The 27,721-nt window shown below is 36.3% G+C and overlaps 1 protein-coding gene across 2 annotated transcripts; it reads right to left on the bottom strand.

Annotated features, from left to right (window-relative positions):
• Positions 1–142: 142 nt before the first annotated feature.
• cpne3 (copine III) lies at positions 143–27,721 on the bottom strand. 2 transcript variants are annotated; one of them, XM_048174331.1, is made up of 17 exons: positions 27,469–27,721; positions 16,444–16,601; positions 16,182–16,361; positions 16,018–16,092; positions 13,870–13,941; positions 13,710–13,790; positions 13,226–13,315; positions 10,759–10,857; positions 10,583–10,669; positions 10,420–10,479; positions 9,346–9,479; positions 9,204–9,258; positions 9,077–9,128; positions 8,862–8,995; positions 8,546–8,782; positions 5,198–5,312; positions 984–1,122 (listed from the first exon to the last, which is right to left on the bottom strand). In XM_048174331.1, the coding sequence occupies exons 1-16, from the start codon at positions 27,704–27,706 to the stop codon at positions 5,202–5,204; spliced, it is 1,863 nt and encodes a 620-aa protein (XP_048030288.1). In that variant the 5' UTR covers positions 27,707–27,721; the 3' UTR covers positions 984–1,122; positions 5,198–5,201. The 2 variants fall into 2 exon arrangements, with proteins under 2 accessions (XP_048030287.1, XP_048030288.1); XM_048174330.1 differs by lacking the exon at positions 5,198–5,312 and having other exon boundaries at positions 143–1,122.

Below are 27,721 nucleotides of genomic sequence, written 5' to 3'. Positions count from 1 at the left end.
GAACAAAACAGGAAGTACTTGTACTAGAACTAAACGAGGGAACTAATAAGTAAATTAATGGAACACAGCTGGAAACAAATTAATTAACTGACAGACAGAAACTAAGTCATGGAAAACAAAGCAATGAAGACAGACACAAAAACACGTGTGACAATAGCTTTAATTAAAATATAATATTATGTAATATATTTCTTTCTGCACTAATTGCACACAACGGGCTGGTACAGACATTGTGATTAAATGTAAAATGAACATGCATCTTATACTGATCCGAAAAGCTGATTATCTTTTCATGTTGCTGTTATTATTATTATTATTATTATTGTATTCATGCATGGTCAATTCAGGCACATGACTAGACCACTGAGACCCATATATGACTTTCTTCTATACATGCAGACTGAGATCTGAGCACCATTTCTCAGTGTGTATAGTTTTAAATGCATTCTGGTCAAACTTGCTACATGATCTCAATAAAATAAAATCAAACATAAAGGCACATTTTGTTTTGTATAGGAACTGTAACTTAATCATTCAGGCACATTAACATGATCAATATAACATAAGATATAAGATATATGACAAAATGGCTTTGCAAAACACTGTTAAAAAAATCATATACAGATTAAAAAAAACATCATGTACAGAAAAGCGTTATGATAACGAGATGAAAATATAAAGACTGTAAACAATTTTGTATGGAGTAAGTGGGAATGACAAAAAAAAAAGTTTGTTTTCCAATAACTGAGAGTTTATCTTCATTTACACTAAGATACTTAGATTAGACTTGTAAACAAGATCCATAATAGACCATTTCAAGATCATTTGGCACATGAAAACATAAAAAATAAAATTATGTTTATTTACAAGTAACCTAATTTAAAACAAAAAGCCTCTTTCAAAAAAAGCCTAAGAGTTAGGTTAGCAGGTTGGTGATGTTCAGTTGTTGAATTGTGTGCAGTGAGAAGGAAGGAAACAGGTCCTTCAGTTCTGTGTCGGCCCATTTGAAGCGTCCACTGGAGTGTTTGACTTCGGAGGTGTAAGCTTCATCATGTTAAAGAAGGTGACGACCTGACCAGGAACCTCCGCCAGAACACACTTAGCGAGCTCCTCTTTAGGAGACTACAGAGAGAGAGGAGAAAACGTTAGACATCGTATTTTTCACTATGAGCAGCTATACATTTCTGTCATAACTCTCGGAGTGTTTGGCATGGTAATGCATATTACAATGTTGATATGTTTGGTCTTGGTGGAATTTATCTACTATGCTGCTCCTGTTACTGCCAGTATATGCACAGACATACTGCTTTGAGGAAGTAAGACATGCTGCTGCTGTACAATATAGCATACATGAATTATCAATACCAGAGCTGGGGAAGGTGGAGGGTTTCTGAAAGCGCGCTGCAAACTGCTACAGCAAACGCTGACCAAGTATTTGAAGGTTGAGCAGCGAGCTCATGAGCTACTGATACAGCAGGAACAAATCAGCTGTGCCCTTTAGAGAATGATTGAGTTTAAAGGGTTAAAGGATTAGTTCACTTTCAATTGAAATTTCCCCCAAGCTTTACTCACTCTCAAGCCATCCGAGGTGTATATGACTTTCTTCTTTCTGATGAACACAATCAGAGTTATATTAATAAATATCCTGACACATCCAAGCTTTATAATGGCAGTGAACAGGATCAAGGAGTATGAGCTGAAGAAAGTGCCTCCATCCACATCCATCCATCATAAATGTACTCCACACGGATCCGGGGGGTTACTAAAGGCCTTCTGAAGTGAAGTGACGCGCTTGTTTAAAAACAAAAACAAAAAAAAAACATACACATTTAAGTTATGAAGTAAAATATCTAGCATCCGCCAGACCACTTTCCATATTGAACTTACGTAAAAACGGAACTGAAGTTGCGTCAGTTAAGCTTTTTCCGTAAGTTGAATAGGGAAGGCGTAGGACGTAGCGTAAGCTTTTTGAACTGTGAGAGTTTTACACTTTTTTCGTAAGTTGAATACGGAAGGCAGTCTGGCGGAAGCTAGATATTTTACTTTATAACTTGTTTTTTACACAAACGCATCACGTTTATTAACCCGCCGGAGCCGTGTGGAGTACGTTTATGATGGATGGATGTGGATGGAGGCACTTTCTTCAGCTCATACTCGTTGATCCCGCTCACTGCCATTATAAAGCTCGGATGCGTCAGGATATTTATTAATATATCTCTGATTGTGTTCATCAGAAAGAAGAAAGTCATACACACCTAGGATAGCTTAAGGGTGAGTAAAGCTCATGGTAATTTTTATTTGAAAGTGAACTAATCCTTTAATTCACCCAAAAATGAAAATTATCCCATGATTTACTCACACTCATGCCATCCTAGGTGTATATGGCTTTCTTCTTTCAGACGAATACAATCGAAGTTATATTATAAATATTATAAATAAATATTGTCCTGGCTCTTCCAAGCTTTATAATGGCAGTAAATAGAGGATGAGATTTCAAAGCCCAAAAAAGTGCAACCATCCATCATAAAAGATATCCAACACAGCTCCGGGGAGTTAATAAATGCCTTATGAAGTGAAGCGATGCATTTGTGCAAGAAAAATATCCATATTAAAAACTTTAAAAACTAAAATAACTTAAAGGTGGCATCGAACGTTTTTTTACAAGATGTAATATAAGTCTAAGGTGTCCCCTGAATATGTCTGTGAAGTTTCAGCTCAAAATACCCCATAGATTTTTTTTTATTAATTTTTTTAACTGCCTATTTTGAGGCATCATTAACTATCCACCGATTCAGGCTGCTGCCCCTTTAAATCGCACGCTCTCCGCCCCCTCCCGAGCTCTCGACTCTATCACTGCATAAACAAAGTTCACACAGCTAATATAACCCTCAAAATGGATCTTTACAAAGTGTTCGTCATGCAGCATGTCTAATCGCGTAAGTATGGTATTTATTTGGATGTTTACATTTGATTCTGAATGAGTTTGACAGTGCTCCATGGCTAAAGCTAACATTACACACTGTTGGAGAGATTTATAAAGAATGAAGTTGTGTTTATGCATTATACAGACTGCAAGTGTTTAAAAATGAAAATAGCGACGGCTCTCTTGTCTCCGTGAATACAGTAATAAACGATGATAACTTTAACCACATTTAACAGTACATTAACAACATGTTAACGAAACATTTAGAAAGACAATTTACAAATATCACTAAAAATATCATGTTATCATGGATCATGTCAGTTATTATCGCTCCATCTGCCATTTTTCGCTGTTGTCCTTGCTTGCTTACCTAGTCTGATGATTCAGCTGTACACATCCAGACGTTAATATTGGCTGCCCTTGTGTAATGCCTCGATCATGAGCTGGCATATGCAAATATTGGGGGCGTACACCCCGACTGTTATTTAACAGTCGGTGTTATGTTGAGATTCGCCTGTTCTTCGGAGGTCTTTTAAAGGTGCCCTAGATTCAAAAGTTGAATTTACCTTGGCATAGTTAAATAACAAGAGTTCAGTACATGGAAAAGACATACAGTGAGTCTCAAACTCCATTGTTTCCTCCTTCTTATATAAATCTCATTTGTTTAAAAGACCTCCGAAGAACAGGCGAATCTCAACATAACACCGACTGTTAAATAACAGTCGGTGTGTACGCCCCCAATATTTGCATATGCCAGTCCATGTTCCCAACATTATGAAAGGCATTAGACAAGGGCAGCCAGTAACATCTGGATCTGTGCACAGCTGAATCATCAGACTAGGTAAGCAAGCAACGACAATAGCAAAAAATGGCAGATGGAGCAATAATAACTGACATGATTCATGATAACATGATATTTTTAGTGATATTTGTAAATTGTCTTTCTAAATGTTTCGTTAGCATCTTGCTAATGTACTGTTAAATGGGGTTAAAGTTACCATCGTTTCTTACTGTATTCACGGAGACAAGAGCTGTCGCTGTTTTCATTTTTAAACACTTGCAGTCTGTATAATGCATAAACACAACTTCATTCTTTATAAATCTCTCCAACAGTGTAGCATTAGCCGTTAGCCACGGAGCATTGCCTCAAACTCATTCAGAATCAACGTAAACATCAAAATAAACACTGTACTTACGCGATTAGACATGCTGCATGACGAACACTTTGTAAAGATCCATTTTGAGGGTTATATTAGCTGTTTGAACTTTTTTTTATGTTGTTTCAGGCAAGCGCGAGCTCTTGGGGCGTGGAGCACGAGATTTAAAGGGCCACACACCCTGAATCGGCACATTTCTAATGATGCCCCAAAATAGGCAGTTAAAAAAATGAATAAAAAAAAATCTATGGGGTATTTTGAGCTGAAACTTCACAGACACATTCAGGGGACACCTTAGACTTATATTACATCTTTTAAAAAAAAGTTCTAGGGCACCTTTAAACAAATGAGATTTATATAAGAAGGAGGAAACAATGGAGTTTGAGACTCACTGTATGTCATTTCCATGTACTGAACTCTTGTTATTCAACTATGCCGGGGTAAATTCAATTTTCAATTCGATGGCACCTTTAACATAAAATAACCGACAGACGGCCATACACATTGATTTACGGCGAAAGAGTAACCTCTGTTGCAGAGGATAGAGCAAAACAAGACACAGGTCACAAATTAGAAGTCTAAAGCGAGAATTTTTAAAGAGAAATGTTGGAGGATTTCGATATAAGAGATAAACAGCTTGAGTTTGTTGGCCAGCCCTATTTGTTTGAACCACGAGGGGAGTCAAAGCTTATGCTACTCCTACATCGTGTCAGGAGTTACTCTTTTGGCTTAAGTCAATGTGTGTACGGCCATCTGCCAGAAGCTAGTTATTTTAGTTTTTAAAGTTTTGAATATGGATATTTTTCCTACTCAAACGCATCGCTTCACTTCAGAAGGCCTTTATCATCCCACCGAAACTGACTGGAGATCTTTTATGATGGATGGACTTTTTGGGTTTCAAAATCTCAATCCTTCTTTTCACTGCCATTATAAAGCTTGGAAGAGCCAGGACATTATTTAATATAATCCCCATCCCCGGAATGTGTTTGCACTTTTTATGGCAAATTTCTGGGATCAACGCGCTGTGTGAAAGGGGCTTCTGACAGCCGCGTGCTTTGAGAAGTGCTAATGTGCATTAAAAACATTAAACAGGTGCAGATAAAGAAGAGAGCCCTACATGTCTATGGGTTTTTTGGCTCGTGTGGTGGCGGCAGGTTAATATAGCTGAAGTAGGATGTGACTTGTTGTGGTAATTCTGCCAGTACACATTGGGCAAGCATTTCCCTTGGGGCCTGAAATGAAATGGACACAAAGTTACAGATGAGACGCTACAAGCCATGACATGCTATAGGTATTAAGGGACTAAAACACTATAAATAAAGTTAATGTTGTGTTCTGCTCTGCTCAGTGTCTACTGGCATAAAGAATTATGAATAGGGTTGGGAACCATTTCCGGAATGGCGGAAAGACGGTTGGTTCCATAAATGGTTTTTGCACATGCATTATCTGCCAATTCGGACAATTAATGCAGTCCAATTCTTCAATTAGAGATTTATTGTTAATGAATCGAAGACATACAGCGCAACACTTTTGCTTGTTCTGAGTGCTTGTTCTTATCTTTTATATAAAAGATACAGTAGTATTTTATAAAAATAAATAAATAAATGAAATGTTTCGATATATTTAGTTCGCTTTTGCTGTTATTTAATATACAATGCATTTGTGCTACCTCTAAACTACATACCTTTTGTAAGAACAGTTTTATAATTATTTCGTTGACATTATCAAATCACTTGGCAATTGAATTGCAATTTTTTTCCCCCAAATATTGCTTCCTCAAAAGTACTGAAAGACTGATTAAATCAATCAATTGTTAAGAACCCATAATTGTTGAATTAAGGAATTGAGCTAGAACCTGAATTGATGCATTCCTTGCGATTCCCATCCCTAATTAAGATCAGTGTTGGGGGTAATGCATTACAAGTAACTTGAGTTTACTTTTTCAAGTAACTAGTAAACTAACACATTACTTTTTCAATTTACAACAAAATATCTGAGTTACTTTTTCAAATAAATAACGGCAAAGTACTTTTTCACATTTATTGACTGATATCTCTCCTGTCCCCATGTTGAGAGAAATAAAGTTTAGAAGCATTGTGTACATGATGCTAATTGTATTTCTAGACTGAATGTGAACACAGATTTACTCATCTCACTTGCACGAAAACATTCAGTATTCCTCAAACTGAATAAAAAAAAAAAACTGTGAAATACAATCTCAGAATTTTATATTCAGAACTATATTAAAATTACACAAATATACTTTATGTATTTAATCTCACTTTATTAACCAATGTCTTTGCTGCTGACTTTCAATGATCTAATTCAACAATACTAATAAGCAAAAAATACTTTAAATTAGATTTAGAAATATAGAGTTTGAACTTCCTTCTCCTGGATCCTATTCTTCTTTAATCCAGAATGGCAGCACAGCTGAAAGGTTTGTTTGAGCTGCGCCCTCTACTGTACAGAAGCATAAATATGCATTTCCTTCAGCCTGAGGCTTAAAGGGATAGTTCACCCAAAAATGAAAATTCTGTCATCATTTATTCACCCTCAGGTTATTCCAAACCTGTATAAATTTATTTGTTCTGTTGAGCACAAAAAAATATATTTTGAAGAAAACTGAACAGTTCTGGGGCACCATTGACTTCCATAGTATTTTTTTTCCCTACTATGGAAGCCTGATTTATACTTGACGTGTCTGTATATGTTTGCCGCAAGTGCACACAACAAAAATGATGTCATCGAGGCGTTGACGGAAGTGTGCATCGAGTGGGAGCAAACCCACTTTCTGCGCAGCTCCGCTTCCAAAGATGCATGAACGTGAGGCGAATCTGGCTGAGCATGTACGTCTCACCACAACGGCACCCAGTTTGAGCGTCTAAATTAGTTGCTTACATTTACAAAATGTGTCAACAATACCAGAAATAATCCCTTTTAATGAAAATAAAGGTCCATGTTTAATAAAAATGTTCACAAAACTATTTAAGAGCTCGTTAATTTAGTTGTATACATGTTCTCATATCCATATATTTTGGATACAAGTAATAATCTCAAGGTTCCTAGAATAAACATCGTCACGTGTACCTTACTTCTCACCGCTGCTTCCTGCTGATTTTGAGAACAATTTCTTAGAGTCACCTCCGACATTTCAAAGAATAGAACAATAGAACAGCCAGGTGAAAGTATAAATCAGGCTTAATTTCACTTTTGGTGAACGCTTTGAGCACTGTTGAGTGGATTCCTAAACACCTCTGATTGGCCGTTATGTTCATGGCTCATCGGATATGTCTGTGATTGGCTTCAGCGGACCGGTCCGATGATAGAAGCCTGCTTTCAAACGCTCCCGCATTCAAATTCAAACTCTTCCGTGCGTTGATCATTGTAGCCAATCACAGACATATCCGATGAGCAAGTCAACACAATAGCCAATCAGAGGTGTTTATGAATCTGCTTAACAGTGCTCAAAGCATCACATTTTAAAAATTTTAGTACCGACTTGGTACCGAAGTCAGTACTTTTGACAACTCTACCAAAAATAGAACTTTTTTGTTGTTTATTAAAAAACAAACAAGCAAGCCCAGCCCAGGTGAGAAAAAGTAATCCAAAAGTAATATAACTGATTACTTTTCATAAAAAGTAACTAACACAATTAGGTACTTTTTTAGAGCGTAACGCAATATTGTAATGCATTACTTTTAAAAGTAACTTTCCCCAACACTGATTATGACCACCATGAATAAAACGTTCAAAATAAACATATCCCTAGCATATGTTTATATCATATAAAAATGAACATATAAGTAAGCATGTTTATATAAGTTTAGCAGTGACAACTGGAGTTTCACTGCTAAAAATTAAACTATACTCCAATTAATTCTTAATTTCCCTCAAAAATGCATATGCAGCCAAAACACAATAATGTACACTACAATTCGAAAGTTTGGAGCCAGAATGATTAAAAAAAATAAAAATAATAATACTTTTATTCAGCACTGATGCATAAAATTAATCAAATGTAAAAAAAAAAAAAAGACGTTTATGTTACAAAAAAACAACTGTTTCAACACTGATAATAATAAATGTTTACTGAGCATCAAATCAGCACATTAAAATTATTTCTGAAGGATCATGTGACACAGAAGACTGGAGTAATGATGCTGAAAATTCAGCTTTGCATCACAAGAATAAATTAAATTTGAAAATATAATCAAATAGAAATGTTATTTTAAATTTCACAATATTACTGTTTTATTTTACTTCAAATAAATGCAGTCTTAATAAGTATAAGCGACTTCTTTTAAAAATATAAAAAACATTTCACCAACCCCAAACCTTTGAACAGTAGTGTAGATCTAAAAAATAATAACATCAAAAGCTGCAAGAGATTGACCCAAAAAGAGAAAAAGCCAAAGCAAGCGCTAGCCCAAAATAGTTTGAGTACAAAACTCTTTAGACTCACGTTGTGGAACTTCCTGTAAGGCACAAACTGCACGATGTCACGTACAGCCGGTTCTCCCGTGATAGCCGTCAGACGTCCATCATCTCCGTCCAGAATCTCCATGTCAGTGAAGTCAGCTCTGCCTACGCCCACGATGATGATCGACATGGGCAAGCGTGAGGCGGCGACTATGGCCCCACGCGTCTGATCCATGTCCGTGATCACCCCATCTGTGATGATTAGCAGGACGTAGTATTGCTGAAACAGATAGGGGGCTGAGTCAGAGAGACATCAAAGCACCAGTGGATCAAATGTTTGAGTTTGGGTTGAACCTCACCGACGCCGTCTTCTGCTGTAAAGCCTGCTGTGCGAATTGAGCCACGTGGTTAATAATAGGAGCGAAATTCGTAGGGCCGTAAAGTTTGACCTGAGGTAGGCACATCCGGTAGGCCTCCACCACTCCCTCCACACCTACGGGAACAGAAATACAGCTACACATCACTTTCTTGATGCTGTAGAGTGTGGAAAACTGATATTGTTACTGTAACATACCTGCACAGTATGGATTTGCAGGATTGAAGTTGAGAGGAAACTCGTGGGACACCTAGAAAAAGACAACACTAAACTGAGGCTTCTGGGAGTTTGTCACAGTAACAACAACAGATGTACTTTCATTTACCTGCCATGTAGGAGGAATCTGGGCGCCAAATCCAAAAGCAGGAAACATTTTGTCACTACAGGATATGAGAAAAAGCATGATGTACATGGTATGTTTTTTTTTTTTTTTATTGAATTAAAAAATGTTCCTGGTGCCCTTGTACCTGTCATAGTCCTGGACCACAAGACCAACTGACCAGATGGCTGAGAGATATTCATTCACACCTTGAGGACTGATGTAATGTAAAGATTCAGGTAACCTGGGGTCACCATTTGACCCTGTGAAGTCCACGCCCACCTGGAAGAGAGATGGAAGAGATGGGTGTGACATGAGTGACCTCGCTCTAACATGAAGGAATATAATTCATAAAGATATAGTGCATACAAACGTAATTCTTCTTGCAAAATATGTTTGGTTTTTTATATATCATAAAAAAAAACAAATAAAATGTATTTATATTAAAATATATAATATTTATTTTATTTCATTTTAAGAGTATTATTACTCTTTTTATAATAAATAAATACATTTATATTGTTTTTATAATATATATTATAAAATATAGCTCCAACATGAAAGAATACAATTCACAGAGATGTAATAAATACAAATACATTTTATGCAAATAAAATAAAATACAAATAAATACATATAAAATTGTCTTATTATATACACATCATAAATAAAATAAAATATAAAAAATGTAAAACATATTTTTATTATTTAGTATTTTTTTAAAATAAATAATATGTGTATATTGTTTTTATAATATATTAAAAAATATTTATAAAGTATTACTGTTTTTATAATAAATTAAAAATTTTATAATAATTTTTATGTGTATAATAAAATAATGTCCAATGTAATACATGCTATGTCTGTTCATAATAAATAAATAAATAAATATTTAATAATATTTATAAATTGTGCAAATTAAGAATTGATTTTATATATATATATATATATATATATATATATATATATATATATATAAAAAATATCTATTCTTAATTTGCATTTGCATAAATATATCAATTTACACAAAGTTTTACATTTTACACACACACACACACACACACACACACATACACATATATATTATAATCAAATTTGAATTGGACAATAAATTTATCACATGTGAAAATAAATTAAACAGTTCATGGAAAAAAGCAACACAGATGTTGTTAATAGCTAAAGTTAGACTTTATGTAGAATTGAAGCTGAATGTAGAACTTACAGTGAAATTTATCTGGCAGCCTCCCATGATATAGTCTAGAAAGGTGTATTCCCTGGTAATCTGAAACAGGAAACAACCATGTCCAGAAGCGTTTTGCATGTTTAAAAAAATGCAGGAATGTTAAAAAAAATTTAATCAAATGAGTAAGTTTATGTCACAGTACCTGACAAACTTTCACACTCACTACTCCAGAGTTCTTATAATTTTTTTTCTTCTGTTTCTTCTTACTGTTTATACAGTCAAACTCGGCCTGCAGAAGACAAATCAGCTTCTTTAGTTCAGAAACCTTCACACGTTCATCAGGTACTGAAATCAAAAGTGTGTTAAGGATAATCTCACTGGAGCGCTGCGGGAGGCCTCTTGAAGACGCTTCATAGTGGTCTCAAAAATCCCAATCAAATCATGAGATCCATCGTTGTCATAATCGTAACAATCAACCTAAAAAGGGGTTGAAAAATACAGCATGACGTGATCTTAAGTGAATGATATTGGAGAATGAAAGAGAAGTGAACTGAGAGGGGTCATGCAAAAAAAGTCAGCTAAATGAAGAAATGAAAGCGTCAGCAAAGGTTCTATCAGAAAGACTCTAATGCCATGTCATTCATTCATTCATGCTCTTTATTTACCTAACCTATCTGCCTTCCCATCACAATGCAGTGGTTTCGAATTCTCCTAACTGCAGATGTAGAGAACTGCAAGTTTTTCAACTCATCTCTACATAGGACATTCTTTTTGGACTGGTGCTGCTACGAACGCATTTGAATGTGTGTCATCCTCAGCATTAAAGTTCCAAGCAAGATCTGATTCAAGAAATAACTCAAATGCTCAGCAGACACTTTCAAGAAATAATAAAGGTAGGTTTCTCTTCGTTAGCTACTGGTGGCTTATCGTTGCCATCGCATTACATGGCCCATTGTGGTTTCTTCACATATCACAGTCTATCGTGGCTCTTCGCATTATAGAGCATATGGCTGCCTTCGCATTACATGGCCTCTCGTGGCCCTTCACATCGTAGCTTGCTGCCATCTGTAAATTCTTTATCGAATAAATACCATGTTCACCTGCCTTCTGAGTCTTTCTGGTAGAACCATAGATAAGCACAGCTCTATGGGTCACTCTCTTCATTCAAAAAGTAGTTAGACAGACACCACCAAACAGGGTAAATTTAAGCGAATGAATAGTTGGAAGATGTTCTAGATTGGCAACCTGCCATCTCCACTGTCCACACAAGATTAGAAAAAAGAAAAAACTTTTTCTCAATCAAAGAACATTCTAGCAGCAGTTTTCTCTGAATCCTTTACGTAGGACAGCAAGTCTTTCTGAGGAAACTGCATCATTTGTACAGTAATTAACAGTATTCTGAATGCAGTTATATTATTTGATTTACAGTAACTCAAAAACAAGTCAAATAAAACATTTAAATAAGTATAATTGTATACAATTTAAAAATATATTATACTTATTATTTTAATAATATAATTGTATACATTTTATTTATTTATTTACTTTATATATTTATGTATTCTATTTAATTAGTTTTGTTTTTCTATCAGTAAATTTGCAGATCCCATTCATCACCATTACATTTGAATTAAAATAATTGAATTTTACCAAAATTATATTAAAATGCTTTTCAAGAAATAATCAAGGTAGGTTTCTCTTCGCTAGCTACTGGTGGTGGTTTCGCTTTTCTACAATATCTTTGAATACTTCCCTTCAAAAATACTTTCCATTTACATAATTGGCCTATCATGGCTTTTTATCATTTGAATTCACATAATTGGCTTATCGTTGCCATCGCATTACATGGCCTGTTGTGGTTTCTTCACATATCACAGTCTATCCTTTACATAGGACAGCGAGCCTCTCTGAGGAAACTGCATCATTTGTACAGTAATTAACAGTATTCTAAACGCAGTTATATTATTTGATTTACAATAACTCAAAAACAAGTCAAATAAAACATTTAAATAATTATAATTGTATACAATTTAAAAATATATTATACTTATTATTTTAATAATATAATTGTATACATTTTATTTATTTATTTTATATATTTATGTATTCTATTTCATTAGTTTTGTTTTTCTGTCAGTAAATTTGCAGATCCCATTCATCACCATTACATTTGATTTTAAATAATTGAATTTTACCAAAATTATATTAAAATGCTTTTACTGTTTAACTGACAATCCAGAACAAATTGTTTTTGTCCCTCCACTTTCTGTTCAACCCAATTATTTTACATTTAGTCATTACATTTTACATTTATTTTACATTTTTTATTTTTTATTCCATAGCAGAAGTTTAGCATTAACCTTTCAACTAAAAAATTTGAGGATTTCAAATTTGCAGTTACAAATGCAATTGTTTCCAGAGAATGACCTTATTTGTTGAAGAGTTCACACATGAAACGGCTGATAATGACCTCATTCAGGAAACAACAGTTTGACAGAATAGCCCCTTCTACTGATCTAAGAAGGACACACCAGCAGCTATTCAGTGACGCACACATTTATGAAACAGACATTCTGATGAAAAATACCTGATCGTTTCCTGACAGTGACTTTCCCTTTAAGATGCTTTTGCAAGAAAAATCAAAAAGTCAAGAACACTGATTGTAAGCCACCAAAAAGCCCTCTGTCTGACAAGCCAAAGCAAAGCCAGAAATTTACAGCCTGTACAATTAAGCCAGAACAATTACAGATTATTAATTCAAGAGGCCAGCATTTCATATGTTAGCAAAAGGGAGCCTTTTAACGTTATAAAATACCTTTCATAACGACCAATAAACAGACTCTACCTTGATTGGTTTGTCCATGTCCCCTGCACAGAGAGACCGTAGAGGGATTTTAAAAGGCCTCCAGCAAGGATTCAAGTTATTCTTCACCACCTGGTATGAAAGATAACCATTAACTTTCACAATAAACATTAACAACAATTCAGAAAGTGACCTATTATGCCCTTAAACATGACCTATTATGTTTTTGGGGTCTTCTAGAATAGTTTTTCATGCTTGAATGTTCAAAAACATATTTTTCACATAGTTTCACACTACTAACTCAACCAGGCCTAACGTGTCGTGTATGTTCCTGGACTACAATAGAGCAGTTTCAGGGAGTTCAGAAACAGTGCACACTGATATAGAGAATAACTCCCTTTGGAGTAGACTTGTGCTTTTTAACTTTGCAGACTAAGCGACAAACGGCAACATTTTTTGAAATTTCTTGAAAATTTAAAAATAAAAAAACATAATAGGTTGAGTCTACACACAACACACAATGCACCTCAGTTCTGTGAGCAAGCTGCCAGCCTGTTTCCGTCTGCCTGTAAAATTCCAGGTAGGGGTCTGATTTTCCAAAGAAATCCTGCAACAGATCCCACATTTAGACATTGAATGCATTTTACCATTTAAAAGTAAAGCAAATTAACAAACTCATGTCTTACCTTTTTGTCCAATTTTCTGGCCTCCACCTCAAAATTCACAACTCTGTTGTCCTTGATTTCCTCTGCTCTGATCTAATGTGATCAAATATTTGCCGTTATAACACGGAAATGGTGATCATATGGACAAATACTGAATATACGCACTGCCATTCAAAAGAAATGAATACTTTTGTTCATCAAGGGAGCATTCAATTTATCAAAAGTGATTTTGTCAATGTTAAAAAATGTTTCTTGAGCACCAAATCATCATATTACAATAATTTCTGAAGGATAATGTGACACTGTGGCTTTGCATCACAGGAATAACAGTTAATTTTGAAATATATTAAAATAGAAAACATTTAAATTGTAATAACATTTCACAGTTTTTGCTGTATTTTTGATCAAATACAAACCCGATTCCAAAAAAGTTGGGACACTGTACAAATTGTGAATAAAAACAGAATGCAATGATGTAGAAGTTTCAAATTTCAATATTTTATTCAGAATACAACATAGATGACATATCAAATGTTTAAACTGAGAAAATGTATCATTTTAAGGGAAAAATAAGTTGATTTTAAATTTCATGGCATCAACACATCTAAAAAAAGTTGGGACAAGGCCATGTTTACCACTGTGTGGCATCCCCTCTTCTTTTTATAACAGTCTGCAAACGTCTGGGGACTGAGGAGACAAGTTGCTCAAGTTTAGGAATAGGAATGTTGTCACATTCTTGTCTAATACAGGCTTCTAGTTGCTCAACTGTCTTAGATCTTCTTTGTCGCATCTTCCTCTTTATGATGCGCCAAATGTTTTCTATTGGTGAAAGATCTGGACTGCAGGCTGGCCATTTCAGTACCCGGATCCTTCTTCTACGCAGCCATGATGTTGTAATTGATGCAGTATGTGGTCTGGCATTGTCATGTTGGAAAATGCAAGGTCTTCCCTGAAAGAGACAACGTCTGGATGGGAGCATATGTTGTTCTAGAACTTGGATATACCTTTCAGCATTGATGGTGCCTTTCCAGATGTGTAAGCTGCCCATGCCACACACACTCATGCAACCCCATACCATCATAGATGCAGGCTTCTGAACTGAGCGCTGATAACTACTTGGGTTGTCCTTGTCCTTTTTAGTCCGGATGACACGGCATCCCAGTTTTCCAAAAAGAACTTCAAATTTTGATTCGTCTGACCACAGAACAGTTTTCCACTTTGCCACAGTCCATTTTAAATGAGCCTTGGCCCAGAGAAAACACCTGCGCTTCTGGATCATGATTAGATATGACTTCTTTTTTGACCTATAGAGTTTTAGCCGGCATCAGCGAATGGCACGGTGGATTGTGTTCACCGACAATGTTTTCTGGAAGTATTCCTGAGCCCATGTTGTGATTTCCATTACAGTAGCATTCCTGTATGTCATGCAGTGCCGTCTAAGGGCCCGAAGATCACGGGCATCCAGTATGGTTTTCCGGCCTTGACCCTTACGCACAGAGATTGTTCCAGATTCTCTGAATCTTTGGATGATATTATGCACTGTAGATGATAATAACTTCAAACTCTTTGCAGTTTTTCTCTGAGAAACTCCTTTCTGATATTGCTCCACTATTTTTTGCCGCAGCATTGGGGGAATTGGTGATCCTCTGCCCATCTTGACTTCTGAGAGACACTGCCACTCTGAGAGGCTCTTTTTATACCCAATCATGTTGCCAATTGACCTAATAAGTTGCAAATTGGTCCTCCAGCTGATCCTTATATGTACATTTAACTTTTCCGGCCTCTTATTGCTACCTGTCCCAACTTTTTTGGAATGTGTAGCTCTCATGAAATCCAAAATGAGCCAATATTTGGCATGACATTTCAAAATGTCTCACTTTCAACATTTGATATGTTATCTATATTCTATTGTGAATAAAATATAAGTTTATGAGATTTGTAAATCATTGCATTCTTTTTTTATTCACAATTTGTACAGTGTCCCAAATTTTTTGGAATCGGGTTTGTAAATGCAGACTTGGCAAGTAGAAGAGACTTACCAATCAATCATACCAACCTCAAAATTTTAACGATAGCTTATGTATGACTATCACCAATTATTCCTTACATATTCACCATGAGATGATGTCAATATGAGTGTATATGATGTTGAATATCATGGACATTCACCGTAATTGTTCCCTTTCCAGCAGGTCTTTTGTTCTTTAGTACCAAAGGTCTTGTCAGCTTGCAACTGGAAACAATCTGTAAAGAAATAATTTTAAAAAAACATCTAATAATGTCAAAAATTACTTAAAAACATGGATGTTTTGTTACTTGCCCAACTGTCTTACCTGACCCAGCGAGCACTCCAACTCGCCCAGGAAGTCGTCATCACTTAAATCGAAGGTTTTATTGTCAATATCATAAACGCCAAATCTGAGCTTCTGAACAAGCTCAAAGTAGTAATCAACAACAAACTTCTTGGCAAATTTTGGGTTAAGGCAGTTCTTAATCCTCTCAGTTCGATCGACCTACAAAGAAAAAACATGTTCTATTTTCAAATATTCATTTTCATGTAGACATTTTAACAGTTTGCACAAAAAGTCAACTGACTTCAAACCACTGGTTTCCAGATGTATTCATAAGCAGAACACACAGCGGGTCGGATTTGGACCCCACATCCATGTCCAGCAGGTTTTCACAGGAGACCGTCAGCTCCACTTTGGACACACACGGAGTGGCCACTGGACTGGCTGAATTTGCCATGGGAACTGAAAGCATTTAGGCAAATAGTCATATTAGGAACAATCCAGAGGTTTCTGTATTTCCCTTCATGCTTAATAACACTGCATGATGTGGACTCTATAAGCAACTTAAATAGGACAAACAGCAATATGTATGTATATATAATATGGTCATATATCATTTCTTATGGCTAGTTTTTAGCAGCTAGACATGAACAGAGATTGGACAATAAAACTGAAACACTGGCCAATATAGTGTTAAAGGTTTCATGCCTAAATAAATATGGCCTGGTGGCCAATATTCACTGATTTTTCATTTCATCGTTAAGAGTAGAGTGTGAAGGTTGAATTAGCAGAGCAATAGCCAGCTGCACATAAAATATTGCAGTTCACACAACAGCAAGTCTTTGTGGTGTATCGAGAGCTATGGTATCCAGGGTAATGTCAGCATACCACCATGTACGATGAACCACATCCAAAAGGAGTAACTGGCGATGCAAGTGGAAGCTGTCTGAAAGGGATGTCCAAGTAACTAGCCCGGATTGTATACAAAACAACATAAAACCACAGCTGCCCAACTGCAGAATTAAATGCGCACTTTGACTCTCCTGTTTCCACCAAAATTCAAAAAGAGTCAAAATTCATGGTTGGGCTGCTATAGCCAAACCTTTGGTCACTCGTGCCAATGCCAAATGTCGGTTTCATCGGTGCCAACAGTGTAAATCTTGGGCTGTGGACAATGTGAAACATATATTGTTGTCTGATGAGTACACCTTCACTATCTTTCCCACATTAGTGGGAGCTACGGTGTATACCCAAAGAGGCTTAAAGGATTAGTTCACTTCAGAATTCAAATTTCCTGATAATTTACTCACCCCCATGTCATCCAAGATGTTTATGTCTTTCTTTCTTCAGTCGAAAAGAAATTATGGTTTTTGAGGAAAACGTTCCAGGATTTTTCTCCATATATTAGACTTCAATGGCAACCAAAGGGTCCAGACAATCAATGACACTCAAACCCAGTGTTTAGCTGCGCAGCATATACCTGACACGACTTCCAAGTTGCTCTTTGTAGAAATTAAGTTTTATTTACAGCCGGGAGGTCACTCGTCACAACAACAGAGTGAGTCTTAGGATGTTTTAGCTAGTCGTTAAATGTGTGGCCGGCTTTAGTCTGCATTTTTTGTACACTTCATGTTGACGTAAAATATTTCCATCACACCCGCTAACCGCATATAGTGATTTTCTTCCCGACCCAACGTGTCCCGCTAAATTTAGATCTCGCATTTAAAATTCCCCTAAAGAAAGGGGCGTGATTGGGGATAACAAATATAAAATGTTGCATAGATTGTTATTTGTTATGCTGTCAACATTTTTTCCCTCAAAAAATGTCAGAGAAAAAATGTCACAAAGAATAATAGGCTAAATATCACAGAGAAAAATAGGCTAAATTAAATAGCCTACACTATAAAAAAAATCCCAGTAAAATTTACGGTAAAAAAAACAGCAGCTGTGGTTGCCAGAACTTTACCGTAAAAAATACAGTAGCAACGTAAAAAAAAATCTGTTAAATTTACGGTAAAATAACGTATTTCATTAACTGATATAATGTTAATTTACCAACCTAATGAAGTACTAATATCTGTTTTGTACCTTTATAATATACTGATAGTCACCAAACACAGTGGTGATAAGAGTCACATGATGAATCAAAGTTCATCACAAGCAGATTTTCCACAAGCTGAGAAGGACAACACTAACATATAGAAGGTGCACACAGTGTCATTCACACACACACTAAACACCATCATGGTAACATGCATGAAATTTTAAAAATGCAATAAACATTAATTTAACAACATTAGATGTAACATAAAACCCTAATGTACATAACTGAAACTTACTTAAATTTTACTTAAATTTTACAGACCTCTATCCTAAAGCGCTTGCCCAGTCATAAACCTTTATTCCAGTGATTCATTTGAGCTCTTTTGTATTGTGTCTTATCTCTCTTTCTGCAGTCTTTCTTCAAATCTCCCTCTTGCTCGTTCTCTTTCCTTGACTGTCATACACCTCCTAATGCTGATTGGCTACACGTTTGTTGTTGGTGTCGGTCCGACTAACTTCCAAAATATGGCTTACCCCACCTTTAAATGCAGCTTCAAAGGGCTCTACATGATCCCAGGCGAGGAATAAGGGTCTTATATAGCGAAACGATCAGTCATTTTCTAAAAAAAATTATTTATATACTTTTTAACCACAAATGCTCATCTTGCACTAGCTCTGCAATGCGCCTCGCATTATGTAATCACGTTGGAAAGGTCACACGTGACGTAGGCATAAGTACTGCGGTAGGCAAAAAACTCTCCTCCGACTTCAAATTTGTCCAACATTGTTGTTTTACCTTTTTTTGTATAATAGGCTAAATATCACAGAGAAAAATAGGCTAAATTAAATAGCCTATACTATAAAAAAATCCCAGTAAATTTTACGGTAAAAAAAACAGCAGCTGTGGTTGCCAGAACTTTACCGTAAAAAATACAGTAGCAAAGTAAGAAAAAATCTGTTAAATTTACAGTAAAATAACATATTTCATTAACTGATATAATGTTAATTTACCAACCTAATGAAGTACTAATATCTGTTTTGTACCTTTATAATACACTGACAGTCATCAAACACAGTGGTGATAAGAGTCACATGATGAATCAAAGTTCATCACAAGCAGATTTTCCACAAGCTGAGAAGGACAACACTAACATATAGAAGGTGCACACAGTGTCATTCACACACACACTAAACACCATCATGGTAACATGCATGAAATTTTAAAAATGCAATAAACATTAATTTAACAACATTAGATGTAACATAAAACCCTAATGTACATAACTGATTAGAAAAAAATGAGAAAAACTAAGAAGAAACAGAGTTATTTCAACGAAAATATATCAAATGTGAAGTGTCACGCAGGGAATTGTGGGAATGTCAATTTACGGTTTTTCACTGTAAATTTTACAATGAATTGTTATTTTTCACTTCCAAAAACTGTGAATTTAACAGTATTTTACCGTAAAATTACATTAAATGTACCGTTAGATCTATTACAGTTATTCACCGTATGTAGTACGGAAACTTTCTGTAAACCAATTGACAGTTTTTCACCGCAGCATTTTTAGTCTTTTACTGTTAAAATCACGGTCATTTTTTACAGTGTACAACATGTCCCTCAAAACCATAGGCTAGGCCAAAAATACATAGGCTATAAACAAAAACTGTTGGCTTACTATACTCCAAAATGAAATCTTTTTTAACATCCACGCAAGAACAGAATGACGCTGACTGACGACGTTTCAGAACGTCTCTCCTCCAAAATGTTGAATGTTCTCTGAAGGTGCACTCGCGCAGACCTCTAATGCAAAGAACATATTGTGGCGACCAGGGCGGGCGAGAGCCGTGAGGGAACGGCGCGAGGCCGGTGGCGCGAGTGTTAATGAGCTTCACCTGGGAGGCGCACCGGCCTTGAGTCCCTCACGGAGGAGCTCCGGGAGCATAAAAGGAGGAGCGACTACAGTGAAGGACGAGAGAGGACCAGGCCTGGACTTTACGTTATGTTTTATTATGTTTGTGTGGCCGGCAGACGTCCGCGAGGGTCTGCCGGCATTACTTTCGTTTTGTTCTTTGTTTATTTTGAATTAAAGTTACGTTGAATGTTCGCCGGTTCCCACCTCCTTCTTCCCATATTTACGAACTGTGTTACACATATCTTGCCAGGTTTCTCAGGACAAGGAACTGGGGACTGTCAAGAACGCCACCAGTGCAGAAAGTTTTGTTCACTTCAAGTTCAAGAACAGAATGGCGCTGATGTCAAAGCATATCGGGAGCGACCGGGTTATTGTCAGACTGCCCGCTCCCGCCTAAAGTACACAATAGTTACCGATCGCAATCCGCCTTTCATTCAAAATTTAATCCTGTGCAGCAAGAAATCTTTTCGGGTCCCGCAGCTCTTAAATTTTGCAGACCTCTATCCTAAAGTGCTTGCCCAGTCATAAACCTTTATTCCAGTGATATTCTTTTGAGCTCTTTTGTATTGTGTCTTAACTCTCTTTCTGCAGTCTTTCTTAAAATCTCCCTCTTGCTCGTTCTCTTTCCTTGACTGTCATACACCTCCTAATGCTGATTGGCTACACGTTTGTTGTTGGTGTCGGTCCGACTAACTTCCAAAATATGGCTTACCCCACCTTTAAATGCAGCTTCAAAGGGCTCTACATGATCCCAGGCGAGGAATAAGGGTCTTATATAGCGAAACGATCAGTCATTTTCTAAAAAAAATTATTTATATACTTTTTAACCACAAATGCTCATCTTGCACTAGCTCTGCAATGCGCCTCGCATTATGTAATCACGTTGGAAAGGTCACACGTGACGTAGGCATAAGTACTGCGGTAGGCAAAAAACTCTCCTCCGACTTCAAATTTGTCCAACATTGTTGTTTTACCTTTTTTTGTATAATAGGCTAAATATCACAGAGAAAAATAGGCTAAATTAAATAGCCTATACTATAAAAAAAATCCCAGTAAATTTTACGGTAAAAAAAACAGCAGCTGTGGTTGCCAGAACTTTACCGTAAAAAATACAGTAGCAAAGTAAGAAAAAATCTGTTAAATTTACAGTAAAATAACATATTTCATTAACTGATATAATGTTAATTTACCAACCTAATGAAGTACTAATATCTGTTTTGTACCTTTATAATACACTGACAGTCATCAAACACAGTGGTGATAAGAGTCACATGATGAATCAAAGTTCATCACAAGCAGATTTTCCACAAGCTGAGAAGGACAACACTAACATATAGAAGGTGCACACAGTGTCATTCACACACACACTAAACACCATCATGGTAACATGCATGAAATTTTAAAAATGCAATAAACATTAATTTAACAACATTAGATGTAACATAAAACCCTAATGTACATAACTGATTAGAAAAAAATGAGAAAAACTAAGAAGAAACAGAGTTATTTCAACGAAAATATATCAAATGTGAAGTGTCACGCAGGGAATTGTGGGAATGTCAATTTACGGTTTTTCACTGTAAATTTTACAATGAATTGTTATTTTTCACTTCCAAAAACTGTGAATTTAACAGTATTTTACCGTAAAATTACATTAAATGTACCGTTAGATCTATTACAGTTATTCACCGTATGTAGTACGGAAACTTTCTGTAAACCAATTGACAGTTTTTCACCGCAGCATTTTTACAGTCTTTTACTGTTAAAATCACGGTCATTTTTTACAGTGTACAACATGTCCCTCAAAACCATAGGCTAGGCCAAAAATACATAGGCTATAAACAAAAACTGTTGGCTTACTATACTCCAAAATGAAATCTTTTTTAACATCCACGCAAGAACAGAATGACGCTGACTGACGACGTTTCAGAACGTCTCTCCTCCAAAATGTTGAATGTTCTCTGAAGGTGCACTCGCGCAGACCTCTAATGCAAAGAACATATTGTGGCGACCAGGGCGGGCGAGAGCCGTGAGGGAACGGCGCGAGGCCGGTGGCGCGAGTGTTAATGAGCTTCACCTGGGAGGCGCACCGGCCTTGAGTCCCTCACGGAGGAGCTCCGGGAGCATAAAAGGAGGAGCGACTACAGTGAAGGACGAGAGAGGACCAGGCCTGGACTTTACGTTATGTTTTATTATGTTTGTGTGGCCGGCAGACGTCCGCGAGGGTCTGCCGGCATTACTTTCGTTTTGTTCTTTGTTTATTTTGAATTAAAGTTACGTTGAATGTTCGCCGGTTCCCACCTCCTTCTTCCCATATTTACGAACTGTGTTACACATATCTTGCCAGGTTTCTCAGGACAAGGAACTGGGGACTGTCAAGAACGCCACCAGTGCAGAAAGTTTTGTTCACTTCAAGTTCAAGAACAGAATGGCGCTGATGTCAAAGCATATCGGGAGCGACCGGGTTATTGTCAGACTGCCCGCTCCCGCCTAAAGTACACAATAGTTACCGATCGCAATCCGCCTTTCATTCAAAATTTAATCCTGTGCAGCAAGAAATCTTTTCGGGTCCCGCAGCTCTTAAATTTTGCAGACCTCTATCCTAAAGTGCTTGCCCAGTCATAAACCTTTATTCCAGTGATATTCTTTTGAGCTCTTTTGTATTGTGTCTTAACTCTCTTTCTGCAGTCTTTCTTAAAATCTCCCTCTTGCTCGTTCTCTTTCCTTGACTGTCATACACCTCCTAATGCTGATTGGCTACACGTTTGTTGTTGGTGTCGGTCCGACTAACTTCCAAACAGTGTTTTTGAAATATGGCTTACCCCACCTTTAAATGCAGCTTTAAAGGGCTCTACATGATCCCAGGCGAGGAATAAGGGTCTTATCTAGCGAAACGATCAGTCATTTTCTAAAAAAAATAATTTATATACTTTTTAACCACAAACGCTCATCTTGCACTAGCTCTGCAATGTGCATCGCAGTAGCAACGTAAGAAAAAATCTGTTAAATTTACGGTAAAATAACGTATTTCATTAACTGATAAAATGTAAATTTACCAACCTAATGAAGTACTAATATCTGTTTTGTACCTTTATAATATACTGATAGTCACCAAACACAGTGGTGATAAGAATCACATGATGAATCAAAGTTCATCACAAGCAGATTTTCCACAAGCTGAGAAGGACAACACTAACATATAGAAGGTGCACACAGTGTCATTCACACACACACTAAACACCATCATGGTAACATGCATGAAATTTTAAAAATGCAATAAACATTAATTTAACAACATTAGATGTAACATAAAACCCTAATGTACATAACTGATTAGAAAAAAATGAGAAAAACTAAGAAGAAACAGAGTTATTTCAACGAAAATATATCAAATGTGAAGTGTCACGCAGGGAATTGTGGGAATGTCAATTTACGGTTTTTCACTGTAAATTTTACAATGAATTGTTATTTTTCACTTCCAAAAACTGTGAATTTAACAGTATTTTACCGTAAAATTACATTAAATGTACCGTTAGATCTATTACAGTTATTCACCGTATGTAGTACGGAAACTTTCTGTAAACCAATTGACAGTTTTTCACCGCAGCATTTTTACAGTCTTTTACTGTTAAAATCATGGTCATTTTTTACAGTGTACAACATGTCCCTCAAAACCATAGGCTAGGCCAAAAATACATAGGCTATAAACGAAAACTGTTGGCTTACTATACTCCAAAATGAAATCTTTTTTAACATCCACGCAAGAACAGAATGACGCTGACTGACGACGTTTCAGAACGTCTCTCCTCCAAAATGTTGAATGTTCTCTGAAGGTGCACTCGCGCAGACCTCTAATGCAAAGAACATACTGCAGAAAGTTTTGTTCACTTCAAGTTCAAGAACAGAATGGCGCTGATGTCAAAGCATATCGGGAGCGACCGGGTTATTGTCAGACTGCCCGCTCCCGCCTAAAGTACACAATAGTTACCGATCGCAATCCGCCTTTCATTCAAAATTTAATCCTGTGCAGCAAGAAATCTTTTCGGGTCCCGCAGCTCTTAAATTTTGCAGACCTCTATCCTAAAGCGCTTGCCCAGTCATAAACCTTTATTCCAGTGATATTCTTTTGAGCTCTTTTGTATTGTGTCTTATCCATCTTTCTGCAGTCTTTCTTAAAATCTTCCTCTTGCTCGTTCTCTTTCCTTGACTGTCATACACCTCCTAATGCTGATTGGCTACACGTTTGTTGTTGGTGTCGGTCTGACTAACTTCCAAACAGTGTTTTTGAAATATGGCTTACCCCACCTTTAAATGCAGCTTCAAAGGTCTCTACATGATCCCAGGCGAGGAATAAGGGTCTTATCTAGCGAAACGATCAGTCATTTTCTAAAAAAAATAATTTATATACTTTTTAACCACAAATGCTCATCTTGCACTAGCTCTGCAATGCGCCTCGCATTATGTAATCACGTTGGAAAGGTCACACGTGACGTAGGCAGAAGTACTGCGGTAGGCAAAAAACTCTCCTCCGACTTCAAAATTGCCCAACATTGTTGTTTTACCTTTTTTTTGTAAAAGCTGTCTGACTTAGTCTTTGTACATTAGCTTTGTAAACACTTGCTTGGTACTTCCACCTACATCATCACATGATTACGTAATACGTGGCGCATCGCAGAGCTAGTGCAAGACGAGCATTTGTGGTTAAAAAGTATAGTTTTTTTTTTTTTTTTTTTTTAGAAAATGATGGATCGTTTCGCTAGATAAGACCCTTATTCCTTGACTGGGATCATGTAGAACCCTTAAAAAGAATTTAGACCTTCAACCCATTGTACCCCAGTAAAGTCCACTATATGGAGAAAAATCCTGGAATGTTTTCCTCAAAAACCTTAATTTCTTTTCAACTGAAGAAAGAAAGACGAATATCTTGGATGGCAAATAGTAAATTATCAGGAAATTTGAATTCTGAAGTGAACTAATCCTGCATCATGCTATTCCATACAGTGCTTAATGGGGCGTCACTGCCAAGAACCATTCTGTAGGACCATGTGCACCTAATGGACCAAACATTGTACCCTGAAGGGGGTGTCTTATAACAGCATGATAATGCACTGATAATGATAAGCACAGCAAGACTTGCGATAGAATGGTTTGATGAACATGAAAGTGAAGCTGAACATCTCCCATGGCCTGCACAGTCACCAGCTCTTAATATTTTGGAGGAACAATTCAGAAAACATTTTCCTCCACCAGCATCACATAGTGACCTGGCCACTGTTCTGGAAGAGGAATGGCTCAAAATCCATCTGGCCACTGTGAAAGACTTGTATCTGTCATATATTCCCAAGACTAATTAATGCTACATTGGCAGCAAAAAGAGGCCCTACATCATACTAATAAATTATTGTGGTCTAAAACAGTTTCAGTTTCATTGTTCAACCCCTTTAGCATTTGAAAATACTTTGACAGAGTAAGTTTTAGTTTCCCACGCTACTTATTTGTTTAAATGGCTTAACTTGCCAGAACACATTCTGATTGACTCCTACCGGTTCTGTAGCTAAAGAATGTATATATACAGTTTAGTTTAGAATCAATAAAGGATTTATTCAGTGTTGCTGTTTCATTGTAAATAGTTGTCTAATTTGAACTGATAATGTTGGTTAGCATTCACCCTGCTTAATTATTTATAGCAGACTCTGATTCAGGTCATAACATCTCATTTATACTCTATACTATAAAGTAGCATTACTAGTCACACATGACATAACCACACTGGTGTTTACTCTCATTTCAATTCATTTAAATTAGCGCATATACAGTATATATGTCTGAAGATGTAATTTACCTTCTTTTTTTTGGTGCATAAATATCAGATAAATACATTAGCCAGGTTTAGTGTTTTATTCTTCTCTCATATTTACAATATTTAAAAATAAAAAATAGTTTCCTCATATTTTGATGGTTTAACCAAATGTGTAGGCTCTTTAAAAACATACATCTTCACCGGACATCACTTTGGGCCACTACTGTGTGTGTGTGTGTGTGTGTGTGTGTGTGTGTGCATATATACACACACACCCTGCAACTTGTAGGAACTGGATATGTTGTACTAATACACCATGTTGCTCATGTCAAATTTATTTACTGTTTTCGTGTTGTTACTTTTCTCTCTCTCTCTCTCTCTCTCTCTCTCTCTCTCTCTATATATATATATATAACAATTTTAACTGTATTTGTTGCTACTAACTTTGCAATTTCACATCCCCATGAATAAATTCAAGTAAAAGTTTCAACGTTTATTTATCTGGTTAAGCAGTTGTACATTGTATAATGTATATAATCAGAGTAATATTTTAGTGTATAATCTTATTTAAGTGTGGATTATATAGTAGTGTGAGTAATTTAGGCTTCTGCAGGGATTGCCAGGTGTTGTTTCAATGCAGAAGGGTGTGGGGTTGAGCAGACTGAACTCTAGGCTAGAGTAATTTAAACAGAAACCTTGAGCAAGAGAGATGTGTGAGGAGTCACTGTGAGTGTGGGAGGAACAATGGAGGCTCTTGAATGGAAAATTTGACTTAATATTAGAGCAGTCATGTCAGATCTCGCCAAGATCATAGATGTCTAAGACTTTTAATAGATACTCATTAAGTGATAAATGTTGTTACAGTAAACTAGGGTATCAGATGGCAATATACCACAATGTTTCTTATATACCAAGTACTAAATGGTTCGTGTACCATGGTACATGAAAAACTGGTACATGATATCCAAGGTACTTCGGCCACAAATACCTTTGGGCATGTAAAAAAGAATTGGTAAGTGAAAATGAAACCAAAACAATAAAAAAACATTTTCGTTACTTGAAATAAAATAAACGTTAACTGAAGTAAAATATAAAAAACTTAAACTTATTTTATTTCAGCTAGTTGCCTATTTTTATTTAGTTATGTAACAATAACTATATAGACATTTGAAAAAAAATAATAAAATGACAAAAGTTATGCATAAACATTCACAATAAAATTAGTGCATGTATAAATAAAAAGATGCTAGATTATAATAAAACAAAAAAGGTTCAGCGATAGTGATCAATACTAACTCAATTCATGTATATACTATTAACGCCATTTTGCTTTTATTAAACATATGGTATATGAAACTTCCCCTATATTTCAGCGTGCCACATTTTTATTTACAATGATGTCATAATCTTACTATAGACTTTATATGCAATGATTAATTGTGAAAAAGGGCGGGGGCTCTCTCTGTCTGTTATGTAATACTCGTATAGCTACGGAAAGAATTGCGTTCACTACAATACTGCAACGTGAAGATTTCGATTTTTAGCCATGAAATTAGTCTGAGTAACTTACCTTGAGTTGCTAGTAGTTGACTGTGTAGCTGCGTTAATAGTTTCGGTTGAGTCTGGTTTCTTTTTCCTTGTGTCTCAACCTCCTCTATGTTGTGAGGCTGGCTGTTATTAGTATAAAAACAATCGAGTCCCCAGACCCTAATGTACAGCGACTGTTTTGATTCGTACTTTAGGGAGTGGGACCGTTGCGTCGCACCGCTGGCAACACTACGCATGCGCAGTCGATTAAGAAACGACATTGTGACAGTCAGTCA

Source organism: Megalobrama amblycephala, linkage group LG22 (assembly GCF_018812025.1).
Source record: "Megalobrama amblycephala isolate DHTTF-2021 linkage group LG22, ASM1881202v1, whole genome shotgun sequence".
Taxonomy (NCBI): Eukaryota; Metazoa; Chordata; class Actinopteri; order Cypriniformes; family Xenocyprididae; genus Megalobrama; species Megalobrama amblycephala.
The sequence above is the reverse complement of the archived record's forward strand: the minus strand, read 5'-3'. Positions and strand labels throughout refer to the sequence as shown.